This window comes from Microtus oregoni, unplaced genomic scaffold (genome assembly GCF_018167655.1).
Source record: "Microtus oregoni isolate MIOR12 unplaced genomic scaffold, Mior012 000020F_ref0000438, whole genome shotgun sequence".
Classification (NCBI taxonomy): Eukaryota; Metazoa; Chordata; class Mammalia; order Rodentia; family Cricetidae; genus Microtus; species Microtus oregoni.
In genome coordinates this window covers 2,146,847-2,171,551 of record NW_024543079.1, presented here as the reverse complement: position 1 = coordinate 2,171,551, position 24,705 = coordinate 2,146,847, and the positions used below count along the sequence as shown (strand labels likewise).

Genomic DNA, 24,705 nt, shown 5'->3' with positions numbered 1-24,705 from the left:
ACAGGCTGCCTTGTTTGCTTTCTAATTAGCCACTATTAGGTTGGCAGGGGTGGCTTTGTCCACAGGGCTTCGGGGAAAGCTGACACTTAGGGTCATTGAATTCTCTCCCTTTTCAGCAAACATCAGGTGCCTGGGACGTGGGAAAGGAGAGACTGGGAGATGAGTTGGCAAAAACGCAGCAGAGGATGTCAGGGCATTAACTGCAGGCTGCAGACCTGCTTGTGAAGTGACACTCAGCTTGAGACCTGAACTGCAGGCTGCAGACCTGCTTGTCAAGTGACACTCAGCTTGAGACCTGAACTGCAGGCTGCAGACCTGCTTGTCAAGTGACACTCAGCTTGAGACCTGAACTGCAGGCTGCAGACCTGCTTGTGAAGTGACACTCAGCTTGAGACCTGAACTGCAGGCTGCAGACCTGCTTGTGAAGTGACACTCAGCTTGAGACCTGAACTGCAGGCTGCAGACCTGCTTGTGAAGTGACACTCAGCTTGAGACCTGAACTGCAGGCTGGAGACCTGCTTGTGAAGTGACACTCAGCTTGAGACCTGAACTGCAGGCTGGAGACCTGCTTGTGAAGTGACACTCAGCTTGAGACCTGAACTGCAGGCTGCAGACCTGCTTGTCAAGTGACACTCAGCTTGAGACCTGAACTGCAGGCTGCAGACCTGCTTGTGAAGTGACACTCAGCTTGAGACCTGAACTGCAGGCTGCAGACCTGCTTGTGAAGTGACACTCAGCTTGAGACCTGAACTGCAGGCTGCAGACCTGCTTGTGAAGTGACACTCAGCTTGAGACCTGAACTGCAGGCTGCAGACCTGCTTGTGAAGTGACACTCAGCTTGAGACCTGAACTGCAGGCTGCAGACCTGCTTGTGAAGTGACACTCAGCTTGAGACCTGAACTGCAGGCTGCAGACCTGCTTGTGAAGTGACACTCAGCTTGAGACCTGAACTGCAGGCTGCAGACCTGCTTGTCAAGTGACACTCAGCTTGAGACCTGAACTGCAGGCTGCAGACCTGCTTGTCAAGTGACACTCAGCTTGAGACCTGAACTGCAGGCTGCAGACCTGCTTGTGAAGTGACACTCAGCTTGAGACCTGAACTGCAGGCTGCAGACCTGCTTGTGAAGTGACACTCAGCTTGAGACCTGAACTGCAGGCTGGAGACCTGCTTGTGAAGTGACACTCAGCTTGAGACCTGAACTGCAGGCTGGAGACCTGCTTGTGAAGTGACACTCAGCTTGAGACCTGAACTGCAGGCTGCAGACCTGCTTGTGAAGTGACACTCAGCTTGAGACCTGAACTGCAGGCTGCAGACCTGCTTGTGAAGTGACACTCAGCTTGAGACCTGAACTGCAGGCTGCAGACCTGCTTGTGAAGTGACACTCAGCTTGAGACCTGAACTGCAGGCTGCAGACCTGCTTGTGAAGTGACACTCAGCTTGAGACCTGAACTGCAGGCTGCAGACCTGCTTGTGAAGTGACACTCAGCTTGAGACCTGAACTGCAGGCTGCAGACCTGCTTGTGAAGTGACACTCAGCTTGAGACCTGAAGGGAGAGAAGATACACAGAGGGTCCTGGTGGGGATTGGATAGCACAAAGGTCCTGTGGTGGAAACAAGCCAGGCGTACTGGGGAGAGACCCAGAGTAGAGGGAAGCTGGTGCTGGAGAGAGAGGGTGGGGAGGCAGATGGGGCAGGTCACCATGGTCATCTGGGCATAAGAGCTAGGGATGATAGCTATTCTTTTTGTTTTTAATTTTTATTTGTTTTTGTTGGTGGTGGTGGTGGTGGTGTGTTTTGTTTTTTGTTTGTTTGTTTTGTTTTTGTTTTTTTTTTGACAGGGTTTTTATAACAGCCCTGGCTGTCCTGGAACTCACTTTGTAGACCAAGCTGGCCTTGAACTCATAGAGATCTGCCTGCCTCTGCCTCCCAAGTGCTGGAATTAAAGGCATGTGCCACCATTGCCAGCTATTTTTTTTAATACACACATTTGTTTAAGTGTGTGTGCGCGCGTGTGTATGTGTGTGCGTGTGCACGCATGCCTGAAGGAGCACTGGATCCTCCAGAGCTTACAGGCAGTTGAGAGTCACTGTGTGGTGGCGGGAACTGGATGGGGTCCTCTGTTAGAGCAATAAGTGCTCCTAACCACAGGGTCATTTCTCCAGCTCTGAACCAGGCTTTTTTCTAAGCAGAACAAGAAAGTCTCATGGTGTTTTCATCAGAAAGGCACGGCCATCTCTGGTGCTGGTATGTGGACAGTGGACGTAAGACACCCCAGACTCAGTCTCTCCTCTAGAGTTAGAACTTCTGATGGGATTTCATCGTCTGCCACTTCAGTGGGTTAAGTGGGGCCCCGAAAAAGTCACATCACCAGTGTGACCTTATTTGGGAAAACAGTTTTGCATGTAATTGACTTAGGAGCCTTGGGGAGGAGATCTGGATCACTGGACCGGCCACATCAATCTGGGACACAATGACAAGCATTCTTACAGAACAAAACAGGAAGGTTTGTCAGACAGGAGGAGCAAGAGACGATGTGGAAATAAGACAAGGGTATGGGGATACTGCCAAGGAAAGACAGCTTGCTGGAGACAGATGAAGCAGAGAAGGGGTATCGAGCATCAGGAGTACCGCCATGTCAGTCAACTCTGGGGCCTTGTGAACAGTGAATGACTGGACCTGGTGGCACAGGCCTCTCATCCCAGCTTCGCAGGAGGCTGAGGCAGGAGGATCAAAGGTTCAAGGTCTGCTGAAGCACTTTAGTGAAACGGTGTCAAATACGATGCAAAAAGAAAGGGAAGGTATGTGGCTCAGGATTAGAGCGACTGCCTAGCAGTGGGGGCCTTGGGCTCCTCCCTGAGCACTGCAAAAAAGAAAAGGATGGGGGTTCCCAGTCACTGGTGACATCCAGCAGGCCTGAGCAGCACTTGGGTTCAGGATGGGCACGTGATTCGTTCATCTGCTGAGCTCTGTACACAGGGATGAAAGAGTCACCTTTACTCCACCGAGCTACTCCTCAAATGTGTGCCGTGGGACAGGAGGCACCCACCTACTCAGAGTCTCAGAGCCGTTTACATAGGCGACAGCTTCATTAGGCAGCCTCCAAGGGTGGGGTCTCAAAGTTTTCAGCAGAATAGTCAACTTTAATCTTCTCTTCAGGGAGCACTCTGTTTCTAAGGATACAGCTTATTAGGAAGCTGTCTCCATCCAGCAAGGATTAATGGAATGGTGGGATGGCTCCCTGGGGACAGCTGCCTGCTGGCAAGTCTGACAAACTGAGTTTGATCCCTGGGTCTCACATGTGGAAGAAGACTACTGCCCCTGGCAAGTTGTCCTTGGACCTCAAATTGCAGGTGTGCCATGAAAAAAAACTGTCTACTTACCCATTTGCTACTATTTGAAATAGTGGCTGAGCCCCTGATGAACCAAACCACCTTTTATGAGGTAGATGCTCTTTTTTTAAATATATATTTTATTTTTAGGGTTTCTCTGGGTAGCCCTGGTTATCTTGAAACTTGCTCTGTAGACCAGGCTGGCCTCAAACTCACAGAGATCCAGCTGCCTCTGCTTCATGAGTGCTGGGATTAAACATGTGCACCACCACCTGCCCGTCCCGAGGTAGGCATATCTCCCTTTCACAATGGAGAAAACCAAGAGCAGAGCTTACCAGGAACCCACCCCAGGCTACATCATGGGACCATAGAACCCGAGTCTGGCCCCGGGCAGCCTAGTTTCTAAACCAGAGATCCTCGGAAGGTCAGGATGGAATCCAGCCTCCCTTCCTGTTTGCAAGACTGCTTTGCTCATGGCCTTTTGAAACAGGGTTTTCACTCTGTACCTGGAACCTACTATGTAGACCAGGCTGGCCTCACATTTTGGGTGATCCTTCTGCCTTAGCTTCTCAAGTGCTAGGATTCCAAGCATGTTTTGCTAGCTGCTAGCTCAGCTCGGCAATGCTGCCTTGTCTCTATGCACGGCTGTGGTCAGCCCTAAGATGGGAATCAAAATGCCTCTAGTTGTGGAGAATCAATGGAAACGGAGGCTTTGCACCCCAAAAGCAAGCTGGAGTTTACTCTACCAAACCAGGAGCTAGCGCTGGGCACAGGGCGCTGATCCCATGCAGTCTTCCTTTTTATCATTTGTTGAGCCCAGAGTGCAAGGTAACAACTCCAAACTCCAGCCAAGCTTCCCACAGGACGGCAGCTCACCATTCTTTTACCTCAAGGAGCCTAGGAATCAGATTCAACATTCGATATTCACCCTGGGCAGTCTGAACACACCAGAGAATTTGTACCTAGATGAGTTCCTCAGGGAGATTTTGCTCTTTCTTTCTTTTTAATGTTTTTGGATTTATTTGTATGAATGTTTTGTTTGCATGTATCACATGTGCCCCGTGTCTTGGAGGTCAGAGAGGGCCTGAAACTAGAGGTACAGACAGTTGTGAACCACCATCACCCCAAGGAAGATTTTATTTTATTTTATTGTTATTTTTATTTGTTTTGAGATAGAGTCTCACTGTATAACTCTGGCTGTTCTGGAACTCATCACGTAGAACAGGCTGGCCTCAAACTTTGCCTCTACCTAGGGAATGTTGGGTTTAAAGGTAAGTACCACCACATCTGACTAGGATTTTCCTGAGAGGAAACTAGCACAGATCCCCTTCACTCATTCTTCCTGGGTAGAATGTTCATGAAATTCTCCTGTTTCACGAGAGCAAAGTGGACAGCCGGTTGTTGGCACATGCATGGAACCTGGGAGACTAAGACCAGTGGATCATGAGCTGGAGGCCAGCCTAGGCTACATAGGGAATTCCAGGCCAGCTCAGGCTACAGAGTGACTCACAGTCTAAAACAAACAAGATGCTGGGATGTGGCTCAAGTGAGCAGAGTGCGTCCTAGCACGCAAGGAGCTCTGTTTCCATCCCCCTGCAACACATGCCTGTGATTCCAAGATGTGGGAGGTGGAGGCAAGAGGATCATCCTTGGCCTGACAGCAAGTTAGGAGGCCAAACTGGTATAGTGGGAGGTGGAGGCAGGAGGATCATCTTTGGCCTGACACCAAGTTAGGCAACCTGGTATAGTGCAACCCTGAGTTAGAAATACGGAGGGGAGCCCGGAGTGGTGGCGAACGCCTGTAATTTCAACACTTGGGAGGCAGTGGCAGGTGGACCTCCCTGAGTTCGAGGCCAGCCTGTTCTACCAGGGTTGAGAAAACAGAAAGAACGGGACAGGAAATGCAGCTTCCCCCCGCCCCACACCACCCCAACTACCACGCCTTCGCCACACCTTCGCCACGCCTTCGCCACGCCTTCGCCGCGTGACTCAACCGGCACGCTTGAGCCTCGAACTCGCGGTCCCGCCAATCCCGCCTCCGCCCACGCGCCTTGGGCGCGCCGCCAGGTGTCGCCTGGGCAACGGGCGCGCACCCGCCCGAGCGCGGAACCCGAGAAGCGGCTAGCGGCGCGCGCAGCCGTTCATCTCTTTCTAGCCCTGGCCTCTTCCACTAAGCTCCGCCCCGGCCCCGCCCCCGCGGAAGTGCCGGCGAGCCCTCTCGCTATTTGATTGGCCCTTCCATAAAGAGGGCGGAGCTCACGGCGAGGTGGGGTGCGTACTTCCGGCTGCCGGCTTGACATGCAGAAGCGGCGGCTCGGGAGGCTGGGGCTGCGGTGGTGGCGGGCGGCGGGCCTTGGGGCGCGGATCGACACGGCCTAGCGCGGCGGACGGCCGAGGGGACGTGGGCAGCCGGCCTGGCCCGCCATGGAGATGGAGAAGGAGTTCGAACAGATCGACAAGGCCGGGAACTGGATGGCCATTTACCAGGTGCGGAGCTGGGGCCCCCTAGGCCGCGCAGTCTCCTCGGCCCTCCGGGAGCAGGAGACCCCTGTCGCGCGGCTCCGCCGTCTAGACCCCCCTCGGGGCTCGCACGCCCCCCCTCCCACAGCCGCCTGCTTCTTTCCGCGGACCGTGTCCTCTCCTGAGCCCCCACCCCCACCCCGACCCCAACATGGCCCAGCCACCCTTTGTCCCCACTGGTCCACACCCCCGCTGCTTCCTTGTCTGAACCGGACCACCTCAGGCCCTCTTCCTTTGTCTCCCAGGGAGGGAGGTGAGCTCGGCAACACCCCACCCCACCCCCGCACGTTTCCTTTGCTCTGGCCTCGGTGTGCGGTCGTGGAGACCCCAGGATGACAGCCCCCTTACCCCTTCCTGTCCATTCATTTGTTGGTCGTGAGTTGGGGAGTCTGTTCGACTCTAGGCACCGGAGATGGTGTGTGTTGAACGCTACCGTAGTCTTACCCTGCCCCAGAGAGGCTTGGAGTAACAGACACTCAAATACAGATCATCGCAGCTGGTGACAAGTGTTGGGAAGAGAAAGACATGTTGAGGTGGGGGTGACTGAACCCAAAGGGTCTGCTGCCTTGGAGAGGGGGATTACGACAGGGCTGCTAGAGAAGGAGGCTTGCTCTTTGAACAGAACAGGGAGCGGCAAACCGTGAGATTAGACGACTAACCTAGGGGGACACAGAACCCATTCCTCCGGTTGCCAAACTCTTTCCTTCCAGGCAGGGAAATGAGATGATTTTAGCGCTCTGTAGATGGCCGCGTTCTTTGATGAGTGTCTTTTATCCTTCGGTCGTGGGCTGAGATGGCCCTGTTTTCTGAGATCCGGTCTGCTTGAGGGTGTCTGGTGGTACATAAATAAAATATTATGAAAGTAGATTCTCTCTCTCTCTCTCTCTCTCTCTCTCTCTGTCGCTATGAAACAGCGAATTGAAAACACAAAGATGTCTTTACGAGCAACTAAGTCCTCTAAAGAAAATAAGTCTTCCGATTAAATGTCAGTGCGGGGGTTGTGAGGATTAACCAAAACCACACTCGCCCAGCATCTTAAATAAGCATGTGCAAAATAGATCCTGCTCCTTGTGTAAAGGCAGTTTATTCTGCTTTCAGCTTATGGGTTCAAAGGCAGCGGGTGAGACCCATCAGCTGGAGAATTGAAATCTATTTTGAGCTTCACTTGGAAAAGTAAAAAGCCTCAAGCTGCTGTGTGGTGTGCTGGACTGACAAAAGCTTTTTTTGGGTGGCCTTGATTTCCAGATTCCTTGACAGGGTTCTTTTTACTTGGGCTGTGATGTGGGTCAGCTTCTTTTGGGCTGATATTTATAGCTAGTGTAATCTGTGTAAGTAGAACAATCAATAGCAGCGTTTGTGTTCCAGGTCTAGTCTCTGAGACAGTTGGATGGATTCCACTAAGGAGTCAGATCTGTGGGCAGATTTTCCACATCAGATTGAGTGCAAGGATAAACCAGGATGACATGGCGTGGAAATTGCCGTGTCAGTCATTCTGAGTGCAGATGGTGTTCACTAAACCGACTGGCCCAAGTGGAGATAGTTGGGTCTTAAATACTGAAACAGACCGATCTGAGCACATTTGTGCACTCTTAGGTCGGAGTGGCCCGCCCGGACATCTCAGCCTTGTTAAGGCTGTGTTAAGAATGCTGCTGGCTCGTCGTGGGCTGCCTTTGGAATCATTTCCCTCGTTCTCCAATTTCTCTACCACACTTAAGCCCCCACAAGTTAGTAAGAGGTCAGAGTCTCCACAGCTTGTTCCAAGGTCCCCCCCCCCCCCCCCCCCCCCCGCCACCATGGGCTTTCCTGGTGTGAATATTTGTATTTTCTAAGATGGATATGGAAGTATGTCCCTGTTTTACATTTTAAAAGTAGCTCTTTATCTTAGAGTTGTACCTTTTTTGGTTGGCTGGTTGTTGTTTCCCCACCCCCCACCCCGCCCCCCTGAGACAGCGTTTCTGTGTGTAACACTCTGGCTGCCCTGGAATTCAAAGAGATCCACCTGCCTGTCTCCTGAGTGCTGGGATTGATTAAAGGTGTGTTGTCACTTAAAGGCCAGCTTACCCAAGCCATTATTTTTTTGAGTTCAAAGAAATGTGTTGAAATGGTAGTGAAGAAATTGGTAGAAAATGGAAGGATTTTTGTTTGTTTTAATAAATGTTTGATAGTGTGTCAAAATAAGGGCAGCATTATCCAAAGTCCTACTTGAGCTTGTCACAATTAGAAACGAGTGTGTGGCTTTGCTTACACTGCATAAGCACAGCAGCGAAATAATTTCTCCTTATTCTAATTTCTTTTCTACGTAGACCAAAAAGATCTACAGACTCTGTAACAAATGGGCAGAGAACAAACAGTAAAGTGGACTTTTGAGTGCTGGGGACTCAAAAGTGTGGCAGCCTAAGAAAAAAATATCTTCAGGCACCAAGTCTTGGGCGTTTCTCAACTTTACTGCTAGCTAACAAGTGGCTGAGGCTGTGGACTGTCTTAGGCTGGTAGAGTCAGGGTTGTTTGCATATGGAAATAGTCTTAAGAATTGCTTTCTACCGTTCAGAATTTGCAAATGTTTTAGTGGGAAACTTGGCTTGATTGTACAGAAGGAGTGTGGACACTGCCCTCCTTTGGTGGTCAGGGCTTTGATTCTGCCGCTTCCAGTGAATGATTTGTTTCAGATGAAGAGCATCTCTCACCCCAGTAGCTCCTGACTTGAAGGCAAGACAACTCCTTTACAGGCAGGCATTGTATGGTGGGGCACTCTTCCCCCGACACTTGTTATAGCTGCCTCCATGCGAAAATACAACCCACTGGGTTAAAGTCCTGTTATATCTATCAGTAATGCCCTAAAATTCCTTACTGTTCTAGACAGCTTATGCTGTCATGCTCTAGGAGATGCCTTCCAATAATGTTTATTTAGACACCATTGACTTCAGAGGTAGGGGACGGTGTTTATAGTTTGTGTAGAAAAGAAAAACTTATACACCATGATTCATTTTGATGTATTTGTGTGGTGGGGGTATGTGACATGGAGATTGGGAAGTTCTTATATTTTTGTTTGTTTATTTTGTTTTATGAGACAGGGTTTCTCTGTGTAACAGTCCTAGCTGTCCTGGGACTTGCTCTTGTAGACCAGGCAAACCTTGAACTCACAGATTTGCCTGCCTCTGCCTCCCGAGTGCTAGGATTAAAGGCGTGCGCCACCACCACCCTGGCGAAGTTCTTAGACTTTGAGTGACCTCTGAGACCTAAATATTCTTGCTTGGCCTGGTTTGTATGAACTAAATTTAGGTTTCTGATGGGTACTTTGAGGAGATGTGAGACCTTTGAAATTGTCTGGGCTGGTAGGAAATCAGCAGGGAGTTCCAGCAGAGCCAGGAGGCACAAACCCCCTTGGTTGCCAACCTGACTGCATTTACAGTAGCTGGGCGCTCTGTGGAGTGAGTGGGACCCATTCAGTGTCTGATCCGCAGCTGGGTAGTGGGAAAACAGGGAAGAGCAAATGGTTTTCAAGGACCAGATCCCTTTGCTAGGCTCCTGGCCTGCCTTGCTCCGTTTGCATTTTAGTAGGAACCACGGGGCCTGGTATTTTTGAGTAATGGAATGAAATGCTGGTATACTGAGCGCTGAGATGGAAATGATGAGAGGCTCCCTGCGGAGGCTTTTTGGATGATAATCTACTGAGATAATTGTCTTTTCTCTTTGTTTTCTCTTTTGGTGGTGCTGGAATGGTACCTTATGCACTCTAGGCAAGCATTGCACCCCTGAGCCACCTCTCTGGCACTTAGGGATTTTGTTAGATGTTTCATGAGATGCATCTTGCAGTGTGGCCCAGCCTGGACTCTGATAGACATGAGCTGCCACACTCACCCCCCGGCCCCCAACAGTTTTCCTTTTCTAGTCTCTTCTAGAACCCTTCCTTCCTTGTGTATTTTGCCTTCCCTTCTTTCCTGCAGCACTGGTGCTCATCTCCAGCAGCAGCTAGTACTGGCAAGAAGACTGGGCATGTGCTAGATAGAAACCCAGAGTCCTGTCTGAGTCATTGCTTCTGAGATGACGTCTGCACCTATGGTGCCCTGAGTGGGTTTTGAGCAGGCCGGAGTGCTTGACTTGAGTAGCTCTGAGGGTCCCTCCCCTACCTTCCATTGCTTGGTCACCCTGTCACCCACCTTGGTGTTCTAAGTGCCCATAAGCCAGCCTACACTTACATGTCCTTCACACTGCAGAGATGACAAGCTGATTGCCTTTATTTTGTTGTGTGCACAGCCTGTGTGTGTGTGTGTGTGCGCGCGCGCGCATGTGCACCTGGGCATGTATCTGTGCTATAGTGTACATGTAGAGGTCAGAGGACAAGCTCGGGTGCTGGTTTTGCTCTTCCATCTTGTTTATAACAGGCTGTCTGTTTCGCTGCTGCCTATGCCAGGATGTCTGGCTTATGAGCTTCTGAGGATTCTGGTCCCCCATCTATCTCATGTAGCAGCACTGGGGTTATAGGCAGCTCCCTGTCTCAGCTAGGATTCTGGTCTTCCATCTCATGTAGTGGCACTGGGGTTACAGGCAGCTCTCTATCCCAGCTTTCCATGGGTTCTGGGGATCCAGTCCTCATACCAGTATAACAAGCGTTTTGCCCACTGAGCCATCTTCCTAGCCCAAACTGATTGCTTCCTAATCTGGCCTGTCAGGTTCTTCACCCATAGACTCTGCAATTTATTGCTAATGTACTTTTTTTTTTTTTTAATTCCCGAGACAGAGTTTCTCTGTATAGCACCGACTCACCTGGAACTGGCTCTGTAGACCAGGCTGGCCTTGAGAGATCCTCCTGCTGCCTCCCAAATGCTGAGATTAAAGGCATGCACCACCACCTCCTGGCTGACTTTACTTGTTTTATTAATAGCTCTGAAGTTGGGTCTGATGGTGCGTGCCTTTAGCCTTTAATCTGGGAGGCAGAGACAAGTAGATCTCTGTGAGTTCGAGACCAGCCTGGTCTACTTAGTGCCTTTCAGGACAGGCAGTGCTACATAGTGAGACCCTGTTGAAAACACAGAACAATAGCACTGAGCCTGTTACTTCTGTGTGATTGCTTTGATACTTTGATGACACCCGTTAAGTCCACACTCAGTGCTGTGATTCACACTTCATTTTAATTCTGGGAAATAAGACACGGTTCTCTGTCAGACTCCAGTCAGTAAAGGCAAGTGTTGTTCAGCCCATCTCACTAGAGCATCTCAGTGTCAGTCGAGGGAAGAGTGTAACTTTTTCCTCATCTGATGTTCTCGTTGGCTGACCGAGTGTTACAGTCTCAGCTAGAGCCAGGTGGCTCCCGTCTTTCTGCCTCGTTTCTTCACTCCTCCTTTATCTCCCTCCCTTTAATAAAAAGAACCTCAACTAGCTGCCCATTAAGTTCACCTTAAGTAATAAAAGTTCTTATTGTTCTTGAAATAACCCTTGTAAAACTGAAGACATCCACCAGCTCATACGGTTAGGCTCAGAAATTTATAGGCTTGCTAGTGTGGCTAGCAGCTTAAAAGAGTTGGTGGTTTTTTGGGTTTTTTGTTTTGTTTTGTTTTTGTTTTTTCTTTCTTTCTCAAGGGACATTCAAGGTTCTCACTGAGAGGGCTCCCTGGAGTGAGCAACATGGGAAAGTGAGTGTCCCGCCACAGTTAGGCACCCTTCTCGAGTCAGTGCTTGGGTGGTTTTCCTGTAAATGACAGAGGAACTGACTCTTGAGAGTTCAAGAAAGCGGGGTGCACGAGGGGCAGCTGCCCTTATGTTGTAATTTTAGAGAGAGCCCACATCTGTTCTCAGCTTCATTTGAATAAGTTGAGAGTTTACACATCTGCTGGCCTCCAGGAGAAAGTACCTAAGTCCCCACCACTGGACAGAACCATTCACTCTGGAGACACCCTGACGTGCCACAGCCTCCCTTCCTCAGCTCTACTTCAGACACCTCAGCGGCTTTTCTTCTCTTCCTTTAGAGACAGAGTCGTAGGCATCCCAGGCTAACTAAGTATCAAACTGACCTTGAACCCTTATCTCCCCCCCCCCCTTTTCCATAGTGTGTGCTGCTGTGCTGAGTTTATGCAGTGTGCCTATGGTGGGGTATGAATCGCAGGTCCCCTAGGCAAGCACTCTGCCAACTGGTCTTCCCTCCCCTCAGCCCCTAATTCTCTTTATTTTTGACACAGGTTTTCACTATGGAGCTCAAGTTGCCCCGAAGCTCACAACTCTCCTGCCTCAGTCACTGAATTCCTGGGACTACAGGCATGTACCATCATGTCTGACACATCCCAAGCCTTTGCTGACAGTCCATAGATTTTGAATGTCTGAAAACTGGCAACAAGGACTGCCATATCTCACAGGCTGCCTTTCCCCCTAATAGCTAGAGTCTAAGCCTGAGTCTAATACGCCTATGACTTTGGCACAGGTCACACTGTAGGTAGAACCATGCTCTCATGTGTGAGTGGTGTCCAGCCTTGTATGTGATGGTGCAGTTTCAAATGCTCAGGAAACCATCCAGTCTGTGACTGGCGTTTCTTAGATGCCAATACTCACTAAGTAGTGAGTGCCTTAGGTAGACCTCAGCCCTTCACTGTGCACTCAGTCAGCATCAGCCTGTTGGCTGAGTGGTGGGTCTTGGTTTTCTCTGGGAAATATATCCAAGCCCATGCCACCTGGTAAAGGGGCCTGGGGGGCCAAATGGTCTCGTGTCCCCAGGTCCCTCTCTCAGCCAAATCTGGATTTTTGTTTGTTTTTTGTTGCTGTTTTGGGGGTTGTTGTTTTTGTTCGTTTGATTGGTGGGTTGGTTTTTTTATAGGGAGAAGCCTGGGCTGTGTCTGTGGCTTTTGTGGCTGATTGGCGGCACTGGCCTAGAGGATGAGTGCAGCAAACTGGGCTCCCAGAGTCCCATTCTGAAGATGCATTGATCAGAGAGAGGGGCTCCTTGCCACATCTCTGTCTGGAAACAGTTTCTTGTGCCTTTTTTCTTTTTCAGTGTTATGGACACACCATTTCCTTTCCAAAGAGTGTTGTTTATTTATTTGTGTGTTCACCCATGTGTCAAGTCAGAGGACAGACTCAGGAAGTTGATTCTCCCCTTCCACTTTTGGGGTCCTGGGGATGGAACTCAGGTCACCAGCTTTGGCAACAGGTGCCTTTACTTCTCAGGCCATCTCACTGCCCAGCACACCTCATCCCAAGGAGGAAGCTTACTTAAATAGTGACTGAATTCCAGCCACCAGCTTGCAGTTCATTCTGAGCAGACTGGCCGCTCGAAAGACACGTGCCATGGCAGAGTTGTCTACAGCAATGCACATGTCCGTGACATCTCAGATGGAGTCCCTTCTGAGCACAGCCTTATTCAGTCGAATAAATAAGGAACTGACTGAGAGAGAGTGTGTCAGTAAGCCACACACCCCAGCCAAGCATTGTCGTGTTGTGGGTTTGCCCCTTGTAACTTGTGTACTGTTCTCCTATCCCAGCAGAGTTTTTTGCTTCTAGAAGGATAAACAAAAGCAGGCCCTCTCTGAGTCAAACATGTGTGACTGGGTTCTAGAGAGAAGGGCCTGCGAGAGAACACCAGTGGTTGCTGTTGCTGCTGCTTTTTTTTTTTTTTTTAACAAGGTGTGTACCTGTCTTCTTTCTCCATGTCTGGGTGCAGGTGAGCATATGTGTTGCAGGTTCACACACAGGCCAGAAGAGGGCGTAGTATTCCCTGCAGCTGGAGTTACAGGTATACCATGCCATTGGTGCTGGGCACTGTACTACAGGAAGAGCGGCCTGTCTCTCCAGCTCCTGGTGTTACTGTGAGGACATTTTCTTGCGTGTAGTTATTACTTTGGGTGTTGCCATGATTACTCCTTGGTGCAGCTTGAGTGAGGCCCCTGCTGTGATTGCTCTCCTGTGCCTTCTGCCACCTTGTAGGTCGGTGAAGCCATGTGGCACTGAGGAGGAAGCTGTCAGTCACGTGAGGCCACATCTCTGGGCAGCCCTAGTTACAGCAGGTGATTTAGCCTCACCAGCAGGTTCACAGTTCTCTTGAACTTGAGAATCCAACATTTCTTGAAGCTGGGTTTCAGAGGGTTCTGTGTCCCAGTCATGTGGTATCCCAGCCTTTCTAGATTGCTGGTGTTACCAGCCTGTCCCTGACAAGACAGCAATGTCCATGGGTTGGTAAAGGGCAAGGAGATGGACCACTCCAGAGACAGTTTCAGGAACAGCATCCACTTTATTGTACGTGAGCAACCACTTACACCGTGGAAGCCTATCGGCTGTGGTCTGATTTTAGCACATTACCTTGGACTGGACAGTGAACACTCATATACCAGGGTCTCTCTGCGGAAGAAGCACACTAGAGACGTGGAGAGTGCAGACTGGTCCACGGCTACTCGTGCTATTTTAGAATTGAGTGTTCTGACTTCAAGAGCATGATGTGCCAGGTAGGCTGGCTGCCAGGTGATGCCTGCACTAGCTACTGTGTCTTCTGTAGCACAAATAATAAAAACCCAGAGGCAAATCAGGGTTCAACCCAAAAACCAGAAAAGCAAAGCAGTCAGGCCACTAGAGAATTCTTACCTCTAACAAGGCTGGCGACTCCAGACTAAACAAACAAAGCTTCTCCTCTCATTTTCCCTCTAGTGCTGGGATTAAAGGTGTGAGCCACCACCACTTGGAGTTGTTTCTGCATTGATCTTGTTTAGTCCAGGGTAGCCTTAAACTCACAGAGACCCTTCTGCCTCCGTCTCCCAAATCCTGGGATTAAAGGTGTGTGTCACCTTTGCCTGACCTCTAGTGGCTTTAGCTTTGCTTCTGGTCTTCAGGTAAGATTTCTTTATCAAAATACAAATAACATACCACTCCAGTCTTCCTGTGTTTCTCACGGGTAAATCCTAGAAGCATCAGCACCTCAGGCAGTATGTAGTCTGTTACAGTGCAGAGGACTGCCCACATTTGCTCTTCTCTCTGCTAGTAGGAATGCTTTGCCAGTTTGGCTGACACCGTTGAAGCTGGCCAGGAGCAGACAGCAGGCTCTGTCTTCTTGCTTTATTCTTTGTGAACTTGAACCACCTCTCTTCATCCCAAATAAACGTATCACACAATTGATCAAAGCAATTATGGAACAAAGGGAATCACCATTCGAAGCCAAAGGTTGACAAGCAAGTGGCTTTTCATGAAGGGTTGCTCTTCAGCCAGTCCGCTTTTGCAACTTGCGCCACCCCTTAGTGGCAGCCACTATGGTCTTCTCAGTCAAGCTGTCGGAAGGTGTTGCTTTTGAAAGGTGGGAGTGCCCGGCCTTAGTAGACAGGCCTAGGGAGGTAAAGGAACATGGCATTCCCCAGCTGCTGTTGCCACGCAATTGGAGATGGGTGTGGGCTGTCTTCCACAACTTCCTGTCTTAAGTGTGATGGGGTGGCGGTTCTCTAACCACTGAAGAACTGTGTGAAACGTGCTTTTTATTTTTCAGGGCAAACTGGGCTCTAATGGCTGCCCTTGGCTCACCTTCACATCAGCGAATTGCCACCCTTGGCAGTGTCCATTCAGTGTCCAGGGGCCAAGGCCCGTCTGGGCAGAGGAGGGGCAGAGCCAAGCGTCCCTTCATCTTTCTTTTGCAAATGCCTTTACTGCTGGTGTTATAGATCATAAAGGAAGTGATGAGTATCCGTGGTCTATGCTAACTTTAGTCTCTTGTTCACGGCTCGTTTTATGGCCTTCACCATTAAGGCTCACTTTCTAGAGACACATTTGAATGCAGGGCACTGCCTGTGTTCTGCCCTCGGCTCTGTTTCAGAAGCTGCCTTCTCGGTGCTCTGGGGCAGCTGCAAGTGGGAGCCTGGGGAGATTATTTCCACACCGACTCCTTTGCCCAGTGACACCCTCCTGTCCCAGCAAGTAGCTCTGCTCTTTGTCTGAAGTATGCAGCTTTTGCCAAGGGGATCAAAGGCAGCGTGCCACTCAGAGACTCTGCTGACTGATTGAGAGGCCTTCCTCAGCCTCCTCCGCATTATAGGCATTGTTTGTCTTTGGTTCTGGTTACTCTTAGCAGGACTCTGCGTGCCAAAGCTTTAGTCCCAGGCTGTGAGGCTCTCCTTCACCATCCACGCAGGACAAGCACTCCCAAAGATAAGAGACAATGAGATCAGGTTCCCACACAGGCTGCTCTGGGTCTTTGAGGAGTTACCTGGGGTCCAATCTGTGGCATGCAGGCTGAGAACAACCACAGCCTGACAGCATAGCCTGCATCTTTTGCCCCCAACTGTAGTCATTTGAATTAGAAGAGGTCTGGCATTTCTGGAAGAATGGAGACTTTGTGTTCTTACCCTGGGTTTGGTATCACTATGGCTGCTTTGTGATCCTGCTCATCTCCAAGAGGGACATAAACTTTAAAATTTCACAATACCCCAGTTAGAACCATAAGAACCTTTTGTTCATCCTTAGAAATAAGATGTCCTTTGAGGTTGTAAATCAGTATGTTTTATAAATTCCTAAATGTAATGAATGTGAGTGAAGTTGCTTTTGACATTCTTGTGTCTGACGCTGCAATTGTTGGGTTTTGTCATCAGACCCCAGCCTCATTCTGCCTTATTCGGCACAGCACCCACCGTCTGAGTTCTCTTTGAGCCCAGGTTCTGTGCAGTGCCTTCACACAGGGTTTGTAATAAGGAGTGTTTGTGGAAGACCGTTGGGTCATAGAGCCTCAGTGTTTTTCACCAGCTCCCCAGTGACTCCAGTCCATCTTTCCAGTTACTGTTAGTGTGGCCACTGCCTGAGCTTCCACGTGCACAGCCTCCCTGGGTCATCAGGATGATTGGATTGTAGAGCTGACTTTTGCCTGACTTTGTAACCTCCTACCTAGATGTCACTAATTGACTACCCACAGTCATTTGTCGGTCTGCACTATTTTTAGAAAAAGGAGCCTAGCCAGTTGGTGGTGGTGCAGGCCTTTAAACCTAGCACTCGGGAGGCAGAGGCAGGTGGATCTCTGTGAGTTTGAAGCCAGCTTGGTCTACAAGAGCTAGTTCCAAGACAGGCTCCAAAAACTACAGAGAAACCCTATCTGGAAAATTAAAAAGAAAAAGGAGCCTATTAGGGGTTATATTTTGATGTGGCTATGGGGGAAGCATGATATGCCTTAGAACCAGGGTCCTGCTGTGTGAACTACCTTGGCCCTGGTCCTGGAGCCAAGGGTCACTGCTTCTTTGGTTGGACGTGTCTGCAGTCTTCACTTTGTCTCAGTCCCGTGGGCTTACGTTGTCCCTGGTGCTGTGTGCTGCCAGTCCTTGGGGCCTCGAGTCATGGCAGGTTGGGGTTCTTTAAGTACATTGTTAGTGCTGGGACTGGCACGGTGTTTGGTTTGGAACATGGTTGGTATGGTGTTACTAACAAAATCAGAGTAGAGGGGTGAAGGTGGCCCAAGGGGAGATCCCCTGACTGCACAATACGGAGAAAGACCACTATCTGCAGTGGCTCTTCACTGCCAGCCTCCCTTCATCCTCAGGTCCCTGCTACTTTAAAGGAAATTGGAAGCCATCATCACTGTTTTTCCAACACAGACAACTGAGTGTGATTTTATTTTTGTCCTATGTTCAGCTGTTTCCAAGAACTTTTTCTGTGTGCATGTGGTGGTGTGTTTTATAGTCTCCTTGTGTAACCCAGAATGGCCTTACATCTCCTTATGCCTTGGCCTCCCCGGTGCTGGGATTGTAGTCCTGTGCTTGACTTCCAAGAATCATGTTTGGTGACCAGTGGGCAGTTAAATTCGATGGGCCCTGTGGGAAGAGTAGTATGTCCAAGTTTGTTTGTGCTGAGAAATGCTAGACGCTTGTTTTAATGCCTGGCTCCGTGGCTTGTTAGGTAGAGTGCTGTGTGTCAAGTATTTGTGCTTAATGATTTCTCCAGTCTGTCCCCTCTGTCCAAGGGTGAAGTCAGTCTTGGAAGACTTGCATGGAGAGAGTAGTAAAAGCAACGACAGTCCCCTCAAGCAAATTATGGGACAAGCTTTCTCTGGAACACCTGTAACTCATAGAGATGTGTGTGTGCAACAAGAAAAAACAAACCATCGTTATTGGCAGTTCTTCACACTGTGAAACAGTTGGTTCTTTGTTCTGAGCTTTGTACCTTCCCTCACAAAGCAGAATTCCTGAAGGACAAAACCAGTTCCGCACTGGAGCACTCTGCACCACTGGGCAGATGGCACAGTCTCAGCTCAGGGCCAGCCTCAGGACTCTGGTGTTCTCGGCGGTGCTCTTCTAGCTCTAAGCCCCCAACTGTCAGCTTAGCTCATTGTCAGGTGCCCCAGCTGCTGGGCCCCCATGCTCTGTGATAGGCAGTGCTGGGCAGGAAGCTCCCTGCCCTTAGGAGCTTGTAGTCCAGGTGACAGAGTCCCAGATCACAGTGAAAGGAACTCTGCTCCCATGAGAGCTAGGAATCCAAGTGGAGAACAACTCCTGTCTTTCCTTATGTGTTCACACACAAATGCCTTCTTATCTGTCCCCTCTGTTGGGGTGACATAATAGAGGTGCTGGCATTTAAAGACGGCACATTACTAAACAGGGCACCAGTGTCCATTGTGATAAAGTAGCCTCTCCTGCTACTCCCAGGAAGAATCAGGGCCTGAGGATTAGCTAGTCTAGTGTGCATAAAGCCCTGGGTTTGATCCCCATCTCTGCATGAAGCAAGTGTGGTGGCACATGCGTAGAATCCTAGTGCTGGGGAAGTAGAGGCAGGAGGAGCTTCAGCTCTACAGTGAGTGCCAGCCTGGGGTATGCAAGTTCCTATTGCAAAAGAAGTAAACAGACTTCAGACACTGACTGTCTTTTTCCTAAGAGTACACTGAAGGTGCGAGTGTTGTCGGCCCTTAGTCTGCAGCAGGCACTGTGAGTAAAGGTCTCAGGTGTTTGTGGGTTTTAAGGGATATTTTTAATGGTGTTGGGTGGCTTCTCCTATCATAGGGTCTGTTTACTAGTAGTTCTTGTTATCCACGTGGTTTTTCTTTGAGTGACTTTCAAGTATAGTACCTTGTAAGAAGATTTAAGATCATTCCAGGGCAGGCGGATCTCCGAGTTCAAGGCTAGCCAGGTCTACAGAGCAAGTTCCTGGACAGCCAGGGATACACAGACAAACCCTGCCTCAAAAAATAAATAAATAAACAAATAAAAATAAATCAATTATAACCATCTATTTTGTTGTTGTTCCTATTATTACAGTGCTCTAGGTTGGACCTCAAGCTTCACACATGCTAGGCAAGCACTCTACCCCTGAGCTCTATCCCTAGCCCTCTTTCTGCTTCTGTATTTGGGTATGTATGTCTGTATCTGTGTGTCTGTGTGTGTCCATGTCTTCTGTGTGTCTCTGTCATATGTATGTGAAGATCAGAGAACAACTTGCAGGAGTTGGTTCTCTTTCTGCCCTGTGGAGCCTAGGAATCAAGTTCAGGGTGTCAGGCTAGGTGTCAAAGTGCCTTTATATACTGGGCATTCTCCCCAATCTCCTACTTTTGTAATTTAGATAGAGTTATCTCACTTTGGATGGCTGAGTCACAGATGTTTAGGCATTTAACCCTTCACATAGGATTACAACTTGTGAGACTTGTGGTTAAGTAAATTTAAAAACAAAAATTATCTCAAGTAGCTGTGGATAGCTTAGTGCTTACTGCCAGTTTTCTATTTACAGTCATCAAACTCCTGACCACATAGAAACAGTCAAAGCTAATTATCTACAGACACTATCCTTCTGAAAGCCTCGACTGTTTACTTTGGGGGTGTTGGTGGTGCTAGGAATTGAACCCATGGCCTCTCATGCGAGGCTAGTGTCCTACCACTGAGGTGTAGTCCCAGCCCTTCTTTCCTTCTTTTAATTCTGGTTATGAAGCTTATGTGTATGAGAAGCCGCAGAGCACATCACACTCTGTGTGTGTGTCTGTGTGTGTGTGTGTCTGTGCACAAGCATGCAGTGCCAAGAATGAATCCCATAGCTTCTGCATGCCAGGCTTTACCACTGAGCCATATCCTCGGCCAGTACAAGTAGTTTTTAAAAAACAATTCCTGCACTAGGCATGAGAACACACAGCTGTAGCCCCAGCACTTGGGAGGCTGAGGCAGGAGGATTGTGAGTTTGAGGCCAGTCTGGGTTACACACAAAGATGCATTCTCAGAACAGAAGCAAATGGCTGATTACTAATTGCTTGAAGACCTCAGAGAGGGTTTTCCCTACTGGTGGACAACAACCTAGAACAAGCAGTGCTGCTTTGTCTTCAAGGTGAAGTGACTTGGGTTGTAGCTGTCTCCGTCTGGTTTTACTGTGCCTTCACATGTATGTCTGAGTAGTTATCTTAGCTCATGTGGTAGAGCAGAGAAACTGTTCATAGTCCCATGCCTGTGGACCTGTTTGCGGAGACACATCTGTCCGTGGGCCAACACTGGCACTAGACAAACGCCTTCAGGAGAGCAATGGGGCTTGCACAGTACAAGCTCTGCCTTGCAGCCCAGTTCCTTGATTACTCTCTGAAAGGAGAGGGAAACCCCTTGGGGTTGGAGAGGTGCGGGTGTGTGCGCTTGCCCACAGTCGTGGTTTGGGGCTCTTCTGAGTTGCTGGGCTGGGCTGGGAGTTTAGCCTGGCCTTGCTTGTGCTGCTTGGATTTTAAGCGTGCTCTTCCCATCATTCTTTGTTCCTCCACTTTACCTGGCTCAGGGTCTGTCTTGTCTCCCTCTCAAGACTGCTGTGTCAGTGTCCTGGGAACTTTATGTTTCACATTTCCTTCCACATCTGGACTTGTAGCCCAGGTTGGCCTTAAACACAGGCCTTCCTGCCTCACCTTCCTGAGTCCTGTAGCTGCAGGTAGATTTTGCAGTAAATTAGCACTGTACCCATTGTTCACCTTCCAGTTACTCCCAGGCACAGGGAAGCTGAGCTTCATGTTCCCAAGCCACTGACATAATGTCTGACACAGAGATCCTCTGTGCTAGCCATCTTCCGCTTTTCTCACCCGTGATGCTTCACATCCTGATTGAGCACCATTTAGTGTGGTTGACCTCTGTCTGCTTCCTCTCTCTCTCTCTCTCTCTCTCTCTCTCTCTCTCTGTCTTTCTCTCTGTCTCTCAGTTCTTCTGCCCCTCTCTCTTTTTTCTTTTTGTTTTGTTTTTGTTTTGAAACAAAATCTGTGTAGCCCTGGCTGTCCTGGAACTCGCTCTGTAGACCAGGCTGGCCTCAAACTCACAGAGATGCCCCTGCTGTGCCTCCAAGTGCTTGGATTAAAGGTCATTATGCTCTGCTCTGTTGTGGTTTTGACCATTGTCACTGTGGGGTTGGGCATTGTACTCCTCATGGATGTGGGTAGCACTGAGAGAGCGCCCCAGAACTTCTTGAACATTGTTTTTGGTTCCCATAGCTTTCTTTCTCTTTTTTTTAAAAATCTCTACCTCTCTGGTTTATCCTGGGCCTGAATCCTAAGTGTGTCCCTGTTTGTTCTTTAACTCCCCGATGTTGCCCCAGCCACTGCCCATCTCTGTCTCATATATATTTACCCTTAAATACTGGAGGCCTTGAATTCAGAGCACTGGACACAACATGCTCTGCCTTCCCCATATTGGGTGCAACTTCGAAGGCTCTGTCCTGTCCTGAACTGATTCTGTCACTGTGAAACTTTGCATGTGCTGTCTGCCTTCCCTGGAGAGAATTCTCGTTCTTCCTCCCAGGTGCACCTGAGGCATCTCTCCCTGCACCCCCTCTGACTGCTCTTTCACAGATCTGTGTTGGGTGCCTGGCTCCTCCTACAGCATCAGTGTGACTGTGATGTGACTGATGGTTGGTTACTTACTGACGAGTCTCTCTGTGGTTTGTGTCTCTCAGGGGTAGCACATAGAAAGTTCCTGGGTGCTGGGCCAACAGGGAGGCCTAGGATTACTCCTGTGTTCTGTGTGGTTTTTTTCTCATGTACATGCATATTATTAGTTTAGCCCCTACCAAGCTTAGAAACCCTTTCTATATACACTTGTTGGTGACTCTCACAGAACTTTGCATGTGCCTACACTTCAGCTCAGAGGGCCCATCTAGGCCATGTTGATGTTCCTCTTTTGCACGCCCCTGGCACACACAGGCGCTGCCACTCCAGCTTTGTGTTCTAGGGCGCTGGCCCAGGGAGAGATGGCAGTGGTGGGAGCTGCGCTGAGCTGAGAGGAAGTGGAGGGACTGAGTCAGGCTGTCAGCCTGCAGGAAGCAGCTCCCTTAGCATATGAGTTTTGTAGCCGGGCATCTTCTAAACATGAAAAGCTAGTGAGAAGGGAGGCGTGTGTTCTCAGCATTTTGCCTATGTTATCTCTGCTTTTTCATTTGTTTTGGTATTTCCTGAGATTTTGATCTTGCCAAAAAGTGCCCAGCAAAAAAGCTCTGGGCAGGCGAGGTGTTTATCTGCATTCGAAGTCTTCTCTCCTTTCTTGAAGTGTTGTCCTTGTCCAGTCCTGAAGACCAGTCGGTGATTGGCAGTTCTGGACTTCTTTCCCCAGGGCTTACGAAATGAGTGGTGTGAAGTGAATGGAGGAGAGGGAAGGCCTATGACAAGCTGGAAAGCCTTACTCTGTTGGGGGGTGGGGAGGGTGAGCTGTCTAACCAGTGAGGCACTCCAGTGTAGGAGGTTTTTCAGGGTGCTTGAGCCGCAGTGCATTTGAAACAAGGGGATTCCTATATGATTGCCTTTGAAACAAAGGCCCTTACTGTCTTCTGCCTTTGGGATGAGCAGAACTCCTCGTGAATACCTGATACAGAGGAGAGCAGCTTGATCAGTGGGCACAGAGCAGGTGCTCTTCCCTGCCGGCGGGCAGCCTCTAATGTGCTGCTGCCCTAGAGCCTCGGGTCTCCTTTCTTTAGAGTAGCTGAGTACGAAGGGAGCAGACATTATCCGCTCTGCTCATGTGCCTGGCCAACAAGACCAAGCCTCTGAATCCTCAGAGCTTTGACGCCTAGAAGAGCCCTCCTTAGGATTCAGGCTGAAGCAGAGGTGGAAGAGATGAGAACTGAACTTTTGAGGACAGTGTTGTCACTGGGCCCACATAGAAGCCGGGCTGGGTTGTGCCTAAGCCCTGGTGCCCTACCTAAAGTCCCCCTTTTTCTGCTGTTGTCCCCTTCCTGTGGCCACTGCTGTGACCACTAGCAGTTACAGACATGGAGGATGTTAGGGCTGCTTCCCTGTAAGAACACAAGAATGTGATGTTAGCCATGGACATGGTAACTCAGCTCTGTGACTTCTCCTTGAGTGTATCCAGTAGTGCCTCACCGGCTGCAGGCTAGCCATAAGATGCTTTTTTGTCATTCTGGTCTGTCATGACTTCTGTCTGCCTCTGTATTTGGGGATTCTCTGTACCCTGGTAGTGCCCATTGAAGGAGATGACAGAAGCAAGCAGAGCTTATTGCCACAGAGACGAGGAAACGCCGAACAGGGGATGATAGCAACCTTCAGAAACAGATTTTAAATAGCCTTGTGCTGAGAGAGGCTTTGGTGAAAGCTGTGCCAGGTCTTAGTGTCATGGGATACCTGACCTGTGGGGCTCTGTATCTATTACTTGCTGCACAGCACTTTAAATCTTACTTGGATCAGTTCACAAAACAATATTCAGATGGATTTTTTTCAGCTGGCATAGGGTCAGAATGGTAACCATGCATGCAAGTCCAGACAGTTCTCATCCACAGATGTGTCACGCCCCAGGAGCTCAGACATTGGTTGGCATTCTGGCTGTGTTTTCCTGTAGAAACAGTGCAGGGAGTGGAGGTTACAGTACACACCCTGCACGCAGCTGTAACCGCTACCGTGTACCTGAGGGGTTCTGTTACTGCCATAGGATTTCACTTGGCAATGGTTCTTATGAGTCAGCATCATTGGAGTTCTGCCTGGAGGATTGTGTCTGCAGACCCCTTCCCAGACTCCTAAGCCACTGGAGGCCATCTTCCTTCCTTCCTCCTCCCCTCCCTCTCTCTCTCCCTTCATCCCCCCTTCTTTATTCCTTAAAATCAGTTTGATGCTAAGGGATTAAAGAGTACAGGCTACATTTGGGGTGCAGGAAGTAGGTTTGAGCCCCAAAGACTATGCCATCAGGCTGGAGTTTCTAGGAGTGGAGAACAGTGGCAGGCCGTGCCTAGGGCATCTGCATGGCCTCCATACTTTCTGGATTCCCAGGTGTAGGCATCTTGGGTTGCCTCTGGTCTACAGAGACACCTGTTTCTGAAATATATGATTGTTTTGGTAGCCTAGTGCAGATTTAAGTGCTTTGCTAGGTTCTCACGAGTAGTGCTGCCATGAGGGCTGTGGAGCTCAGGTGACTCATCACAGACAAGCATGAACTTGGTGTCATTCTTCTCCCTGGGGATCACATTGCACAAGATAGCAACTTTTAGAGGCAGTGTCACTGCCCTCCCCGCTGTTTCTTAAGTTTTCAGACAAAGCCCCTCATGAGAGGCCATGACACTACACAGGACAGGCACTCCCTACCCACCAGCACTTGAGAGCAGCCAAGGCTGTGACTGGATAAGTCTCTGGGAAGCAGCGCTCCACTTCCTGATGGTTCCACTGAGCCCTACTCGCAGGAGGCCTGGCAGGCAGCCTGTGACAATTTGATTTGTCACTTCAGTGTTCATCGCCCTCTTCCTGTACCCACAAATGGCCCAACTTCTCCTTCACCAGACATTGCCTGGGTCTGAGCTTCTGCTGGTGACCCCAACCGGCCAAGGTGTCTTTGGGGACCTGCTCTAAACTAGCTGGTAAAATGCTAGTTCACACAGGCATGTGTTTCCTGGCTTGGCATCTATCACTTCACCTGTCAAAGGATGGGAACACCAGAAGGGAAGGTTTGATGGACTGCTCCTGACAGGCCTGCCTGGGAGTGCTGC

At 49.6% G+C, this 24,705-nt stretch overlaps 1 protein-coding gene across 1 annotated transcript in view; it reads left to right on the top strand.

Annotated features, from left to right (window-relative positions):
- Window positions 1-5,611: 5,611 nt before the first annotated feature.
- The window catches only part of Ptpn1 (protein tyrosine phosphatase non-receptor type 1), a 47,585-nt gene continuing 28,491 nt past the window's right edge, over window positions 5,612-24,705 (top strand). The window contains exon 1 of the mRNA XM_041670527.1: window positions 5,612-5,817. Within this exon, the coding sequence (XP_041526461.1) occupies window positions 5,755-5,817 (63 nt within the window). The 5' untranslated portion in view covers window positions 5,612-5,754. The remainder of the gene's footprint in view (window positions 5,818-24,705) is intronic.